The following is a 16,098-nucleotide window of genomic DNA, read 5'->3' as shown; positions in this document are numbered from 1 at the left end:
CATGATTTAGATATTTCACTCCACAAATACACTGATTAAAGCTTATTAAACGAATGGCTTGTAATCAGGCTTTTAAAAGATGTATTTATTAACTAGGCCAACATTTTCTTCCCTCAGTACAGATCATGAGTGCATGTTTTAAAAGGATGTCTGTCCCTCTCTGTAAGAAAATTCCTATAACAATTATTACAGTAGTTAAATGATGCATCTGATAACACAGAAGTCCTAATATTTAAATTTCATATATAGAGCCACTAAATTTCATTCACTGTAGTGAGAATCGATAAGTTAAGATTTTTGGATGAAGCGTAATCGTGATGGGCATAAAGTTCTTTTCTCCTTAATAGCTGTATCTGCACATCATTGTCGTTTGACCTTTGTTTATGTTGCTCTAAATGTCAGCACACATAAAAAAAAAAGTATAAAAAATAACTTTCCCATTCCATAGACGGCACGAGTCCAAACCTCAAAAAGGAGTGAGAGAGGCAGAGACACAGAGAGAGCGAGAGAGGATGTTAAAGACAGAGCTGATGCCAACAGACACAGCTGGAGGGTGACAGAGTAAACGGTGTGAGAGGAGATGCTATAATGATATGGCTGACATTACACATTGAAATGAGTTTTTGTTCCCTTGACTAAATTCGTGTCACTTTCCAAATTAAATCTCAAATGTATTTAATTACCACAACAATTCACATTGGCATCCCGCTAAAAAGAGCCAACTGGTTGAACTAATGATTTTATTTTTTTTACGGTGACAAAAAGCACAAATAAATTCCCTATTTCTGGCCAAGTTACTTTCTAACATGTTTCGATTTGTTCTCATAGTAAAAAGTGAAAATCTGGTTCTATGATTATTTTAAAATACTTCTACATTTCATACATCTATTCTGGAGAAGGCGCTGCGAGAGGGCGCTCTAGGCTTATGACAACTTCAGGTACGTGATACTCATGTAACATTAAATTATAGACAACTGAAAGAGTAAACACAAATACCCCCAAAAGAAAATCTTATTATGCCGATTGCAAGCCAACGGTAGTAAAATATGCATCTGAAAATGTTAGTGGAGCATCAGAAAGAGAGTTTGGAGTGAGTGAGCAATATGCGAGGGACTAGCGAAAAGCTGAGGATATGCTTAATGCAATGAACAAAACAAAAAAAGCTAATCGCGGGCTAAAAGCAAGCTGGCCAGATATGGAGGAAGGAGTCCACAGATAAGAGCTTGAACAACAATGTTCAATGCATTCAGTGATGTGGAATGACATCAAGAGTTTTGGTAAACTTGATTACCGATAATTTGCTTGTTGGACTCGCGAGCTTGTTATGTTAATTCTGCCTTTTCAGCCTCCCAGGTATGTTATTTATGCTATTGTGGAGCTGAATAACTGTTAATGTATAACGTTAACACGCTGGACACCTATTTAGCTTGCTGTGTATGCTACGTGTAGCTGAATAACTGATAATGTATGACATTAACATACTGGACACTTAATTAGCTTGTTGTGTACGCCTGGATTTCGTAAATTAAATTTCCCAATAAACTGCGACTTATACCGGTATATATTTTTTTTTTCCCATGACGCATTTTGTGAACAATGCAATTTATAGTCCCAGTTAATCAATATTCATGTTTTAGAGAGCAAACTTGACAATGTGCTGCTTCATCAATACAGTCTAATATTGATGCACTTACCAGAGCGTCTATGAGCACCTCTGCACCCTCCTCGCTCTCTTGGAGTGTGTCGATATCCGTCAGCTCCTGCAGGAGGTCCACCACTGCGATGGCAACATGTGATTCGGGTTAAGGACAAGAAGCTTTGTGTTAAAAGAGCACTCAGCTGATTTAGCATTTAGAATTCTGCAGAGGTCAAATGAGCTCACTTCTTTCAAATTCTGAGATGAAGTGACACCAGCTAAGGAAATCTATCATTGAAAAATGACGCCGAAGCTTCAGCTGCACATATACATTAATTGTTACAACTGTAATAGTTCTGGAAATAGATCACAAACATCATGGTTGCACATGCTGATCTGATTATCAGAGACAAACGGACTTGGAGCTGAAAGAGTTACGCACTCCTCAAACATTCCAAACAAGCAATTCATGTGTGGCTCGCTGATGGTTTGTTAGTTGTTGTTTTTTTTGCGGGGTGCTAGCTAGAATAAAAATCAGCTGTCAGACAAAATGTGCAAAACATATTTGTTTTCATCAGATAGTTTAAAAAAACAATCTTTACTGAAAGGATATCAGTATTTTCATGACTGAGGAGGCTCAGCAGTGAGTGGACAGCATTAAGCTCCACCAGCAGGTGATAGAGGTCTGGCATTGTGGCGATGACGTGCATTTCCTGGATAATGTCGTTCAGATCCAGCTCCGACTCCATGAATCTGGATCAGAGAAGGAAAAGAAGCATAATTAGCATGCTTACTACTTGGCGTCTAAAAGTGCAGTAGAATAATTTGAGCATTTCTTACAGAGGTACAGTGTTATGTCAGGAACTTCAGCAGCAGTCCTTTCTGCACAGTTCACCTTGGTGATTGTGAGTCACACAGCACAATGCGTTGGGAGTGTGTGACTGCACGACAGTGCTAGGAAAACATACTGTAAGATCTTGTGATTTATTCTACTCCTGATCTATAACATGAAAGAAAAGCAGCCAAATTGATCACAACTATTTTGTGACTAAATACCAGAACAGACGAGGAATAAGGTGAAAGTATGAGAAGCTATTTCTAAGGCTCTGGGTCTCCACTGATCTGCATCCCTCCATCATCCTGATATGGGGCAGTGTTGGTGGATCCACCATTAAAAGCCACCAGGCCAAAAGACATCCATGGGAGAGCGGTGGTGGAGAAAGGCCCCTTGAAAGCCAGAAGAACATGAAAGCTGATCTTTGAACACCTCTTTTGTGATCCTCAGAACTTTTGGTGATTATTTTGCGGACTGGTGAGTCTGAACTGGGGGTGTTGTCACATCTGGTTTAAGCAATCCATTAAAAGAACATTCCACCTTTGATGTCTGGTGTCTGTATAACGTTGTGCTTGTCCAGGTGAACTGTGTGTAGAATTTAGCACGCAATTTTGTCGCGACAGTTTGATAAACACAAAGAACAGAAGAAATGTTTTTATAGCACTGTATGCATCCATCAGTTAGCCTGCTTACCTTAATTCATATAAGTGTGTGCCAGTAATAAAATACACGAGCAAGAAAGCAAAAGATTGCGAACCAGAAATGGACTTACTTCTCTGGGTTGTCTGGAAACTTAATCCTCAGTTCCTGGTTTTTGTACGACCTTTTCTCAAAGGTCAGGATCATTTTCTTCACTGAAGTCTCATCCACTAGTTCTGCCTGTTTGATTATTACAAAATGGAAGGAGAAAGGGAGGGGAGAAAGGTTAAAAGCAAAGATGAAATGAAATGAAGGGAGAAAAAGTCTGCTGGAATAACAATGAATGGAAATAAGGGGTATGTAAGTGGAGAAAAGTAGAAAGAAATGTTCTCTGTGTGTCAGAGAACAGCTCAAGTATTTGACCGCTGCTGGCTTAAAAGCTTGTAAAGTGCTGGTCAGATGATGACAGGTTAGGAAATTACACTGGACTCCACAGAGCCTCCTCTGTGGAGGTAATAAGAGAGATAATACTCAAAGGGTCCAAAAACAAATTGTTTTGTTGTGAAAACAATTTGGATCTGTTTCCTCAGGTATTAAAGATAGAACAAATCCGGTGACTTGTTCCGATGTGGAATTGACTCAGCTAGTAGACGGCGCTTGTTAGAAATCTCTCTCTCTAATATTAAATGCACAGCAGGCCAAAACGCAAGTGCACCCCCCATTTTATGAATAATCTCAAACATATTTGCAATCCGGAACCGATCCGGATGAAATTCGGTGGTGAGATAGAGATCCTTACCCTACATGATTGTGTCAAATTCCATAAACATCGGTCAATAATCCACAGAGCTATTGAGCAACACATTTTGAAGCTCCATTTACTGCAATATTAATGAACATTTCAAAGTGATCCCGAATCCAGGATCTGTTCAGTATCATCACCAAAATTATAGTAATAGTAATCTGTTCCAGGTAACATTCCCAATACTTCCTGAAACCTTTTACTCGCTAACAGGCAGACAAACAGATCATGCCAGAAAAACCATAACCTCCTGAGGTAAAAAGCATGTCAGGGAGCAACAAGCACCGGAAAAGGCATAAACAATGACCGGTGAACGGCAACTAGGGATGCCCCGATCCGATCTTCTGATCGGAAATCGGGCCCGATCACGAGCTTGCGGACTCGGAATGGATTGGGCTCGGATCAGAATGGGACTTGGCTATATATGGATGGATCGTTATTGTCATGACCTTTTGTCAGATCTGGAGTCAAATGACTCGGGGTCAAAGAAAACCTGATCGGGACATCCATAATGGGAACAAAACACAACGCCTGCTGTAGTTGGGATCAGCCATCCCAACTACAGCATCAATCTGAGCTGCTTCTTAAGAAAATCTTCTTTTTTTTTTTACCATTTTGCCTGACATTCAAGATTACTTCACCAGAAAATGTGTTGCCCATAAATGTCAGTATGCACATGTGTCCAAATGGCACTGGTGTCGGATTGCATCACAGTGTCTCATGAGTGTAAAAGCTCAACTTCGACTCTGCTCCTTAACAGTAATGTACCGTACACATTAGTCTTTGGCTCCACTCTAATTGTGTGGCTGATATTTAAAGGTCATAGATTGAACGTGACAAAAGACTAGACGGTAGTTGAAAGACGGACATTCCCTTAAGAAAGGTCAGACATCATGGTGTGTATGGAGAAGTTTATCTGCGAATCCAGGGTGAGCCAGGCTGGGATTCACTTCTGGATTCAGCCAGCTACTAAGAGTCTGACATGTATGAGTATGAAGCAGAATTCAGCAGGGAAAAGGATGCAGCAGGACACGACTACAATGCTACAACATATCCTGCATCTCCACCGAGCTCCGAATGCTCCACGTTTTGATAAACCTAAAAACAAAAACAAAATAAGCCCCACTTTTAAAATGTTATCTCTGGGCAACAAATATTGTAGATTTCCTTTTGAACCTTTAAAAGCACCGGAGCACACACTTATTCTCATAAGAGGAATGGTTCAGGTTGTGATTACGAATAAAACGCATGTGTGTGTTAGTGTGACAGAATCTTGCATCTCAAAATAATCAATTAAAAAATGCAGCAACAAAAAATACTCAAACCCACAATTGTAACATTACTGATTTTTAGAAAGGGAGTAACTGACTTGTGACACTTAAACAGGAGTATGGTATCTGAATTACCTCAGGTTCCTCTCCATCCTGGTCCATCAGCTTATCCAGAATCTTCCTCCGATCCCCAATCAGCTCCTCGGGCTCTTTCATTTCACCTCCTGCTTCAAATCCAATCCCTGCTGCTTCTCGGTATCGAGCCAGCTCCCTGGCACTCGCGCCTCTCAGCTGCTTTCCTCCTCTGGAATCATCCTCTCCTCCAGCTGCTCCTCCATCCCCTTCCCTGGGTCGCTTTGCCCCTCTATCGGGCTAGGAGATGAAAGAAATTGAAGATAAATATGTTAACATTGGATGTATCCAAGTGTTTTGATCGGCACCTCTCATTTCGAGACAATAAAACTTGGAAAAAAATTAAATGCATTTCATAGAATAGTGAACGGATATTTTACTGCGATGAAAGTGTTAATAAGTGGGCCACTTCTTATTCGAGTATTTACTGTCAACAGGAATGAAGGGTAAAATGATGCAACATGTTCTGTTAGAAGCAAAATGACTCCACACTATTGTATATTAGGTTTATTAGCAAAACACAATATTTTTCCAGCTGCTTTCAACTACCAAATCAATTGGGAACAAAGTGCTCCTGATTACTGCAGTCTCAAAATGATTGAACCCTCGAGGACAAGCATCTCCAGTATGGTGCATCCTTCTATGGCATAAAACAAAAGCAATGCACGTCAATTTCGTCCGTTTCACTGAAGAATCTTAACGCATTTCTCATCAAGTTGAAAAAATATATCAGAACCACCTTCTTCAAATCCAATAAAACCTTTTTCGCTATGATGCACCTGTGATGGTCAACGTAGGTCGATCTAGAACGACCCACAACATCTTCTAAAACTGAGCCTTAATGGATTTTGAGACCTTGTTGCGATAACTTTCCTTTTTTGGAAAGTGACATCAACGCTTCATTTTCTTCACAGGGGGTGACTATTTCTTCTAGAATTTCCCGACACTTGAGAGAATCCATTTGACAGCAGAGTTTAACATTTCATGCGGTCTAGACGTAAATGTAGGCCAATACATTATAAACTTTAGGCATCTGATGGAGAGTTGTGAATGCTGGTACAATGCAGCATTCGACACATAGATGCGTTAGCTCTTATGAGGTATGCTACAGACTGAAGCGAATAATTTTGAGAACGCAGTGCTAAAACTAGCATTTTGTCTTAAATTCGGGCGAGAAATAAACATTTAAATATTTTTTGTTACTTAGTCTACTAAAATAAACAAGTTACATTTTTATTCGACCGTAGAAAAGTCAAATGTATTCCTGAACACGGAATAACATCTTATACTGCTAGCACGCTAATTGCTAACGTTATTTATTGCTAAGAACAAGAGCAGAACAGAACAAACGCTGATGCTAGATGCTATTCACTGGTGGACAACGCACGAAGACAAACAGACATAAAGTTAATAATAACTAGACCAAGATTGTTTATAGCGTTCACCAGCAACTGCAAGTGTTACTTTTGCATGCAACTCAATGAATGCGCTAAGTTAGCGTTCCTTCACATTGATGCGCAGAATAAAACATTTACCTGATAATTCAGGAGCTCCCCAACATCCATTTCTACCGATGATAAATCTTAACTTCGAAAATGTCCTGTTCAAGCGTTGGAAATAAGTTAAAGCGTACGCTTCACTTTTTTATTCCCCGAGCTAAATGCAACTTTTCCACAGACACATGGTTGCCGTAAAACGCCTTTGTGTACTGTCGTAGCTCTCCACTGTCGTGAACTGTTACTACTTACTGCAACAAACTGGACGGCGAGCAGAGAGCTCCAAATCACAAAACCCTGAATCGGTATTTGTTTCCAGGCGACGTCAAAAGAAAATTCTTCAATGTAACAACGAGGACAAAAAATGTAAATAATTAAGTTATGATTTATTCAATTATACATTATGCACAGTAAATAAAAACACACAATACAAGCATTTTAAAACTGATAGTGATTCAGATGTACATCCAAATTTGCATAATGGTGGAACATCATAAGTCGCCAATACCTTTTTTTCTTTTTAGCCTATTATTACATTTATGTGTATTTTGCAAATTGATGTCTTACTAACTCTACCTTTAACATGGTAGTAATGTTTAGATGTTATATTAAACCAAGTTGCATGGTACATTTAATGTGTTTGGTGTTATTGTCCATTCCCTGTGCCGGGCAACACTGTGATTGGACGACATGTTTATGAATAACGACTACTCTCACGCTCAATTCAAACATGTATTACAGTTGAATATTCATTCATTCACCTTTTTGACTGCTTTGTCTGTTACCGGGTCATGCTGGAGCCTATCCCAGCAGTCAAAGGGCGAGAGGCGTGGTACACCCTGGACAAGCCGCCAGTTCATCACAGGGCGACACACAGGGCGACACACAGACAGACAATCATTCACACACACACACTCACAATGACAAATTCATAATAAAATCCTAAGCCTAGAGAAGCTCCAGATGCCAGAGGAAACACTTTTTGTTTAATTACATGAGCAGTGCTGCTGACCGATGGTTGGACTCCAACTGCATTCTATGCAAAATATATTGTGAATGTGAAATAAAGTACAACTAGAAATCAGCTGACTCTGAACTCCCACCATAGTTAATCCGTGAAAGCCTCCATTATTACAAAATCCTTTTTGTTTTACACGGTGATTAACCCATTCCACATCCCTGAGGGAACCAAGAGCTTTTCATACACAACTGTCTGCTTAATGACATCTCATCATCATTTCCCTGCATGAATATTCCGGGGCAAAACTGCAGGATAATTTTCACGGAATCATGCCCCCATTTCCTATTAAACAAAACAATACAATTTTACACAAGCTCTAAGGGCTGATGCGTGAAATCAGTTCAGAGTGACTGTGGTATGGCAGGGAACATAAGTGTGCTAAATATTCAGCGTGGCAATGCTTTTATTAAAAGAGTGGGTGGTGATGAGGGAGCTCTTATTATATTTCCTTGTATAGTCATGTTGTGCAATCAAATGAATTTTTTTTCTTCTCTGCTTTTATAAGAGTTGATTTATGCATCACATCAGCAGAGTTCTTTATAGTCACCATAGTGCATCAAGAAAAAATACTTATTACATTTTTCTCAAACAACTGATATGTAAAAGTGTTCCATGCTCAACATGATTATCCTCCTCGTATAGCCAAGATTTGATGTTGGATGGATGGATGTTGCCTCTTCATGCTCTGAACATCCGAGACAAGTGGTAGGACGTGTAATGTGTCTGCTCAAGCTTCTCTTTTCTTAAAGGGCTCTGGGTACATTTTTTCCAGACTTCATTGCATGTTACCTTTTTGCATTAATACATCTGGTTTTGAGGTTTCACTGAAAACCTTACGTCAAAGTACAGTGGCTTTGGGAATTCATCTTAGTATTTAAAACAACAACTGCAGACTCATACAGCTCATTAGAGATAATTCATTGGCCTAGGCGGCATAAGGAAAACAAAGCTTTCTGCATAACACAATACAACCGACAGAAGACGAGATGAATGTGTGGTACCATGGTGCATTCCTGATAAGGACGAACAAGCACAAGCACGCAGTGGCTAATAGCCTTCCTCTCCACTAGGTAAATAAACCTGACATAGGTTACTGTCTGAGTTGATGTGAGGTGGTAAAACAACAAATAAAGGGAGAGAGAGAGAGAGAGAGAGAGAAGTTGGAATAGGCATACTCGACTTTAGAGATAAATAGCATGATCAGTGTGGGGAAGAGGGAAGACGGGAGTACAGGGAGATAAAAGAGGTGGAGGGTGGCTGTCAGAGATAGAGAAAGCAAATTAATTTTATCTCCTTTATGAATATGATGGCTGTGGTGGTGGCCCATGCCTTTGGGTGATAGCAGACGAGGGGTAGCTAATAGAAGCAGAATGGGCACACGCGCACACACACTCACACAATGCTCTCTGCGGAAAAGCTTGTGAAATAGAAGCGCAAGATATGATACAGAAAGTCGGCAGTAAAATTTATACTGGTGGAAGTGTTTTAAGTAGATCTAAATTAATTAAATGAATTAACCGGTTCACCCACGTGTATTATAAGTGGAAACAGAATTTAAAGTCAAAAAGTCGCTGATCAGTCTCGAAGTACTTGGTACTGACAAAGCAAACCAACAATGACAAAAATCCCCCCCAAAAAAAGAACTTGGTTAGAGGTCGGCGCTATAATCTTTAGCATTCTGAGTATCCAGAAATAGAGGGAATCATATATTATCATGGGCTGTATAAAAAGTGACTTGTTGGAAGTCATGTAATAAAGAAGATTGTGGCTATTCATTATTCAAGTGATTACTCACATTAGTAGAAAACCTCTTAATTTAGAAACACTTAAGCCAAAGAGGGGCAGTACGGTGGTGCAGTGGGTAGAGCTGTTGCCTCACAGCAAGAAGGTCCTTCGATCGATTCCACCTGGAGCATTTATGTGTGGACTTTGCATGTTCTCCCCGTGTCTGCATGGGTTCTCTGCAGGTTCTCTGACTTCCTCACACCACCAAAAACATGCAACTGAGTTGAAATGGTTGCTCTAAATAAGTATGACTGAGTGTGAGTTGGTGCTTGTCTTTCTATGGCCCTGCGATAAACTGGTGACTTGTCCAGGCTGTACCTCGCCTCCTGCCCCATGTCAGCTGGGGTCGGCTACAGCGGAAAACCTGTTCACTACTAACTCACCAGAAAGAGCAAATCTTTGAACTATGATGCTCTGCTTACGTCTTCTTTATCAGTAAGAATGAAAAATATACTACGCTTTCTTCGAAATATTTCACTTAATATCAATACTGTAACTTTTAGATTGTCATTAATGATGTAAATAAATTTTTAAAAAAAGTGACAGTTGCTTTAGGGTATTGCCATTAAACATATTTTGTTTGGTTCAGTCAAACATCATCTTTTGTGTTTAAATAAGGATGTTAATGTAAAGTCATTGTGAAGGATCCGGAACATACTAAACAGGTTTAGCATGTTTGAGAACATGCTGGAAGCCCAATATAATTCTGTTCATTCCTCTTTATTCTGTGCTAAGTCTGTGCTAAGAGAGAACGGGTTTGGGAGCTTACGGTTAAACCACAATGAGAAAAACACATTTGGATATTTCTAATCCATGTTTAGAGCAAAATCACAACAAGTATTAGACATGAAGAGTTTTGCTCCGAGACACTGCAGTGACTGATGCTGAGGAAGCAACATCTCAGCCTGAGGTTTGAACCATAAACATTCAGCTTATAAAGCACATAAATGCATTGCTTTGTGCAATATCTGTGTTCATGTACAGGGCGTCTCTTCCCCTTCCCAGACCCCCCTGAGGTGGTCTAAATAGTTAATGTAAAGTAACTACAATGCACAAAAAAAAACACAAAAAGTCTAAAGACAAAATAAAACAAAACAAAAAGATTCCTCTGCTCGAACAACAAGTGAGATGAGATGTTTACTGTCACTTTTGAAGGGTGTAAAGGACACAATCTGCATTTCGGCGAGGAACAGAGAAATCCAATTTCACTCTCTGTTCTTCAGCAGCATTTTAATGTCAGGCGTGAATGTACTTCAGCCGAGTCATATCCAGAAGCAAAGTGGGTGTGAGATGAATGTTAAAGGGGCTATAAGTAATTCTGTTATTGCCTCCTTGCACAAAATGACTGTAATATATATGCAGGGCTTTGATAAAGGCCTCCGCTGTAATTATCTAACTTATTTATCTCCTTTGTGATGATCTGACTTCACAGTTCCACGCCACCGTTGTAGTTAGGTTTAGATTAGATTCTCTTTACTCCAGGGGTAAGGGGAGTCTGCGTGTGTTTGCCATTCCATCAGTCCATCTCTCTGTCCATGTCATCCCTTCCTAAAGTCGCCCGCGGCGCCGAGAGGCAGGTGGTTAACCTGTCTCTGTCCGAGTCTGATCCGCCACCGCCTGGGAAGCCAAATGTTGACAGATTCACAAACCACATCCGAATACTAAAGAGGCCAGAGTGCCTTTATATGGAAGAGGGCGATAAAGAGAGTGCAGGTATGAAAGGTGAGTGTTCATGTCCTCATATTTCTACACTGTAAAACAAAATAAAAGCTTATGCTTTGTAACAGGAATGATCACTTTTAATTCAGGGTGTTTTTGTGCAGTTTTGCTGCTGCTCGTTTTCCTGAATTCCACTATAATTTAAAATCCTAGGAGAGTTACCGTTCTAAGGGAATATTCATGAAGACCCCCCCACCCCCGGAAAAAAGAAAACCTCTGAGGAAGGTTATCTTTTTAGAAGCAAATGTCCTGAAATGGTTCATATTTTGCTGGGAGTCTCGGAGGAGAGTCACTTGACTGAATGATTCTCAAAATAAGTCTGACAAGCTTGGATAGCACCAAACATCCCTTCACATCCTCGTCTCTTTTGCAGCTCATGCTTGTTGCTCTTTTGTGCCCGACTGCATGAGAATGTTCTCTTCTGAAAAAAGACAATTTGGAGAATAAAATAAATATGGATAGAGAAGAAAGAGCCATGCCAGCCACGGCAGGCGGGCAGTGAGTCTTGGCCTCTCGCACAAATGAGCTCACATTTTGCTGACTTTCTGCGACACGCAAGTCCAAACAACGATGGCTTCTCCACTTTATTTGGTCTGTCAAGCACATTGAAATCTCTACAGTATAATGCTCTGTTTTATAATTATGATGAGACGATATTGAAGTGGTACAATATCTACTTAAGAGAAAAGTGTGGTACTTGTTAAAGTGATAAGCTCGCCATCCATCCATATCATGTAAATAAATAATGAGCCGGTATTACTGTAATTATAATTATAGTATATGTTCAATGATAGAGACCGAGAGAGAGAAAGAGACAAAGAGAGAGAGAGAGCGTTATTATAATAAGAGTTAATAATAATAAAAATATTCAGTTATTTTTTCTCTCTTTAAAATACAAGACATTTGCTTTTGTCTATTTTGCATTGATTTGCATATTTTGCTGCTTAAACATGCACCATTGTTGTTACTTTGAAAGACGAGGAGTAAAATCTGATTTTACAGTCTATTGAGGTCGTCCCTTTCATATTCATCATGATATCATCACCTGTTTTAAGGTTGGAATGATCCAATCAAGTGTTTCATTAATGTTTTACAGACAGTCACACTTTTTGTTGAGTCGAAAACATCTGTCTGATGCAACTTGAAATGTTTTCTGTGAGCTGGAGAAAGTCAAACCTCTTTCATAATTATTACTCTTTATAATTAATTATTTCGGTCTAATCTCCTGAGCCATGTTTTGCATGATCTTACCATCCATTTCCTGTTAGTTAAGCATTCTATATTCTATACTTCCTGCTTCTCTTGCTTTTTTTTCGTAACAATCTTTCAATCTTCACCGTAAACTGATAAATAGATTTTCTTGGTGCTTCTATTTTAAGAAAGAAAAAACTGAGACCAATTCAGTGTCAAATCTGGCGCGAGGGAATGCTGTGCATTTCCCCTGCCAGACACCTCATTTCCAATGACATTATCTCGATTCTGGAGTTTGTTTGCTGTCAAAAGTGTGGTTTCGAAAATGACTGAGTTATTGCTCTGCCCTGATGATGAAGGGAGCAGATTGGACATGGGAAGGTTAATGAGATCTTCACAAAGTGTCCATCTAGCGGTTTGAACTCAGATTAAATTGACTCACTCTGATTAAAATTAATTGACCTGTGAAATGAGCGTGTCCCTCCAGAGCTCAGGATAGATGGATATCACAGAGGGTCGAGAGGGAAAAGGTGCAGATAGAAAATAGAAAATTACCTTGGAGGTAAAGGACAGATATGGACATTGTGTACCATGATAAATATTGTTTGAATTTATTTATGACGAGGCTTTTTTTTTTGGTCTCCTTAGATATTGTGTCTTAAAACTTTCGAGGGAAATATTTTGTTAATAAGACAAGGATTTGTGCTGCATTAAGGCACAGCGGTGCTTTGAGTTTACTGTTATTATCCTGCAGGTTTTACTGTTTCCCATCGTCATTACCTCGGTTTAAGGAGCTAGCATGCAAACCTTACAGCAGCTGTGCCACCCTGTGTCAATCACAACACACGTGGCATCTCACCTCCATCATGATTGATGACAGTTGTACCAAGTGAAATTTTAATGCCGTTCAGACATCGAGACATTTTCATTTTGTGGTCTCAGCTTCTTCGGTAATTCCATTCTGTCTTTCACATCAACTCAAAGTGATTTCAGAATTAATAGCTATTAGGGTTTCTAGATTTTATCCCAATTGACAAAAGTAAAAATAAAACATAACCAAAAGTGTTCTCTTCCTTATTAGGAACCACCGCCACAATCAATAGTGCAACGGCCTCGTGATGTCTCACTTAACAAACTACAGTGACGTTGCAGTGCCTTATCTTTGTGACATGAAGCAGAGGCATTTTAACAATGCAGACGTTAGTAATCCATTAAAAACAGCACAATCAATGTAAAGCCTATTTATAGTAAAACACCACTCCAAACAGAAAGTAAAATATTACACCACAAAGTTAAAAGTATAGCTAATACAATTCATTTTAAATACACGTATAAATTTTCACACTATACATAAGAAAAAAACATTTTTAATGTTGGAATGGAAGAGGGAGGGAGAGAGAGTTGGAGACACTTTATAGCGTAATTGTACCTTTTTACACGTACACTTACATAAACTTAGACATAATAGTTCTGCCTTTGGAAGGCTTAGTGTTCTTGATAGCATCCTTCTGTTTGAGGATTGTACAGATCGTCGATGCACTCCGCTCGTACTGGCATGCCAAATCACTTACAGCACACGGACACCACGGTCACGTTGATTGATAATTTCATGCTTCATCGTCATCCTGCGTCTTGCCTTCTCACTGCCATCCTTACCACTCGCTTTCTTTGGACCCATTACTTATAAAGAATACTCACAGACACAGCCAAAATCACTGAACGAGTGGATCGCGCTTCAAAGTGTGCTTGTATCTCAAATTTATACTCGCATCTTGAAGCAAAATTATTGCTCGCAGGTTTGCTCGTATCTTGGAACGATTGTATGTCAAAGCGCTCTTATTTTGAGGTATTACTGTAATAGAAAAGTTCCTACTGTTGTTTGTTTGTTCCTATTAGAAAATATAATAAGATACAAACTGAAAAAAAACCTCAACACATCAGATAACATTATTATTAGTCCTCCAACTTTCACCTTATGTGTGAATGAAACTGTGGAGTCTCTTCTAACAGCAAAATGATTTCATCCCTGAGGTAAAACCCATTTTCGCAGGTTGAATGGCCTCTTTATACAGAGTTAACTACAGTAGATGAACTCCAGAATCAGACTAATTCACTTCAGCTCAGTCAGGGAAACTCTAATTGAGTGATTACTGAGACAGTAATAAGAAAGCCACATTCAGGAACTAACTGAACATGAGGCAGTTTGGAATTTATTCTCCGATGGGAAAAAGAGTTTATCGTTCCCTCGATCAAATATTATTGTCACAACCACTCATTTATAATATTATCCAGTGTGAACATGAGAAATGCAAAATAGCAAAATGAAAAATGCGACAAACCTTGCTGGAAGTGGGGGATATAAAAATCAAAGTTCCTCACATTTGGTTTAGGCCACGGCTCACAAACATAACCGGGAAGCTGATGGTGGTAGTGGCAATCCAAAGAGTGGACTTTATAATAGCTGCAAGACCATAACTGGAATGTGTGGAATGGATGCATGACAGAGACGGTGTCGTACATGGAAACGCATTATTGTGTTCCCCAAAAGGACGCTCGGTGTAATGCAGGTCAGGACGGTTGATAGAGCTGAGACGGGACTCGAAGGACCCGTGATTCCAGCCGTGGTAGCGGCAATCAAATCAGGTAAAATTAAGACCTTTTCACAAGAAAGTGCTGTTTGTTTTGCTATTTTATGGGCGGCAGTGGCTCCGTGGGTTGGGCCTTGGGCTGGGAAGTGGAGAAGTCCACTGGTTCGAGTCCCTGCTTAGACAAAACGTGGAGTGTGCGCTGGCGGCTGGAGAGGGACCAGTGGACCTCCAGAGCACTGCCGAGGTGCCCTTGAGCAAGGCACCGTCCCCCCCAACTGCTCCAGGCGCACCAATGATGGTGGCGCCCTCACCCTACTCCCTCTCCGGCCCCTATGTGTATATACTGTATATGCAAGTGTGTGGCTGTTTCAAGGGGCCTGCTGTACTAGGGTGTAAATGTAATTTTGTTGTGTGTTTGCAGTGCGTAATCATTACAATGACAAAATAAAGGGCTTTCGTTCTTACATTAAACTAAACCTTTGACAAACATCGAATGTTTTTACGGAATCATTCACATTTGAAAAGCGCTTTCCAAATCACCAAGTCTTATTTTCGCTGTTGTTGAATTTCACATCATTCCTCCAGATGTGTGTCTTCCCCCACATTTCAAAAACAAAACGCAGAAACCGACAAGTAAGCAGCTACCCGATTACCCGTTGCCATCTTTTGTTTGATTCAATGGATGGCAATGCATTTGAGAGAAATTGTGCACATTTTCAAAGTGAGATTAATTTAATAGATTTTAAATCACAGTGGCCCTGCTGTTAATTAAAGAAGCTCAAAGTCTCATTGAAAGCCAGCTGCACTGCTGGGATGATAATCCAGAAGCAGTTAGATTAGATACTTACTCACCATGCAACTTGTTAATATGCAGATCACCTTCCTCCTTTTGCTCGATGGTGGCACTGCATGAAGGGAATTGTGGCATGAAAATACAATTACACCATGCAAATAAGTCATATAAAAATGACACCATTGTAAGA

The 16,098-nt window shown here is 39.8% G+C and overlaps 1 protein-coding gene across 1 annotated transcript in view; it reads right to left on the bottom strand.

Annotated features, from left to right (window-relative positions):
• LOC137916181 (beta-catenin-like protein 1) overlaps positions 1-6,880 on the bottom strand; it is a 44,964-nt gene extending 38,084 nt beyond the window's left edge. Inside the window, exons 1-5 of the mRNA XM_068759260.1 lie at positions 6,851-6,880; positions 5,319-5,555; positions 3,244-3,350; positions 2,250-2,389; positions 1,695-1,792 (exon numbers count right to left, since the gene is read on the bottom strand). Of these exons, the coding sequence (XP_068615361.1) occupies positions 1,695-1,792; positions 2,250-2,389; positions 3,244-3,350; positions 5,319-5,555; positions 6,851-6,880 (612 nt within the window). The remainder of the gene's footprint in view (positions 1-1,694; positions 1,793-2,249; positions 2,390-3,243; positions 3,351-5,318; positions 5,556-6,850) is intronic.
• Positions 6,881-16,098: the final 9,218 nt, after the last annotated feature.

The sequence above is a fragment of the Brachionichthys hirsutus genome, unplaced genomic scaffold (genome assembly GCF_040956055.1).
Source record: "Brachionichthys hirsutus isolate HB-005 unplaced genomic scaffold, CSIRO-AGI_Bhir_v1 contig_307, whole genome shotgun sequence".
Lineage (NCBI taxonomy): Eukaryota > Metazoa > Chordata > Actinopteri > Lophiiformes > Brachionichthyidae > Brachionichthys > Brachionichthys hirsutus.
Note: the sequence above shows the minus strand (reverse complement) of the source record. Positions and strands in the feature narration are given on the sequence as shown.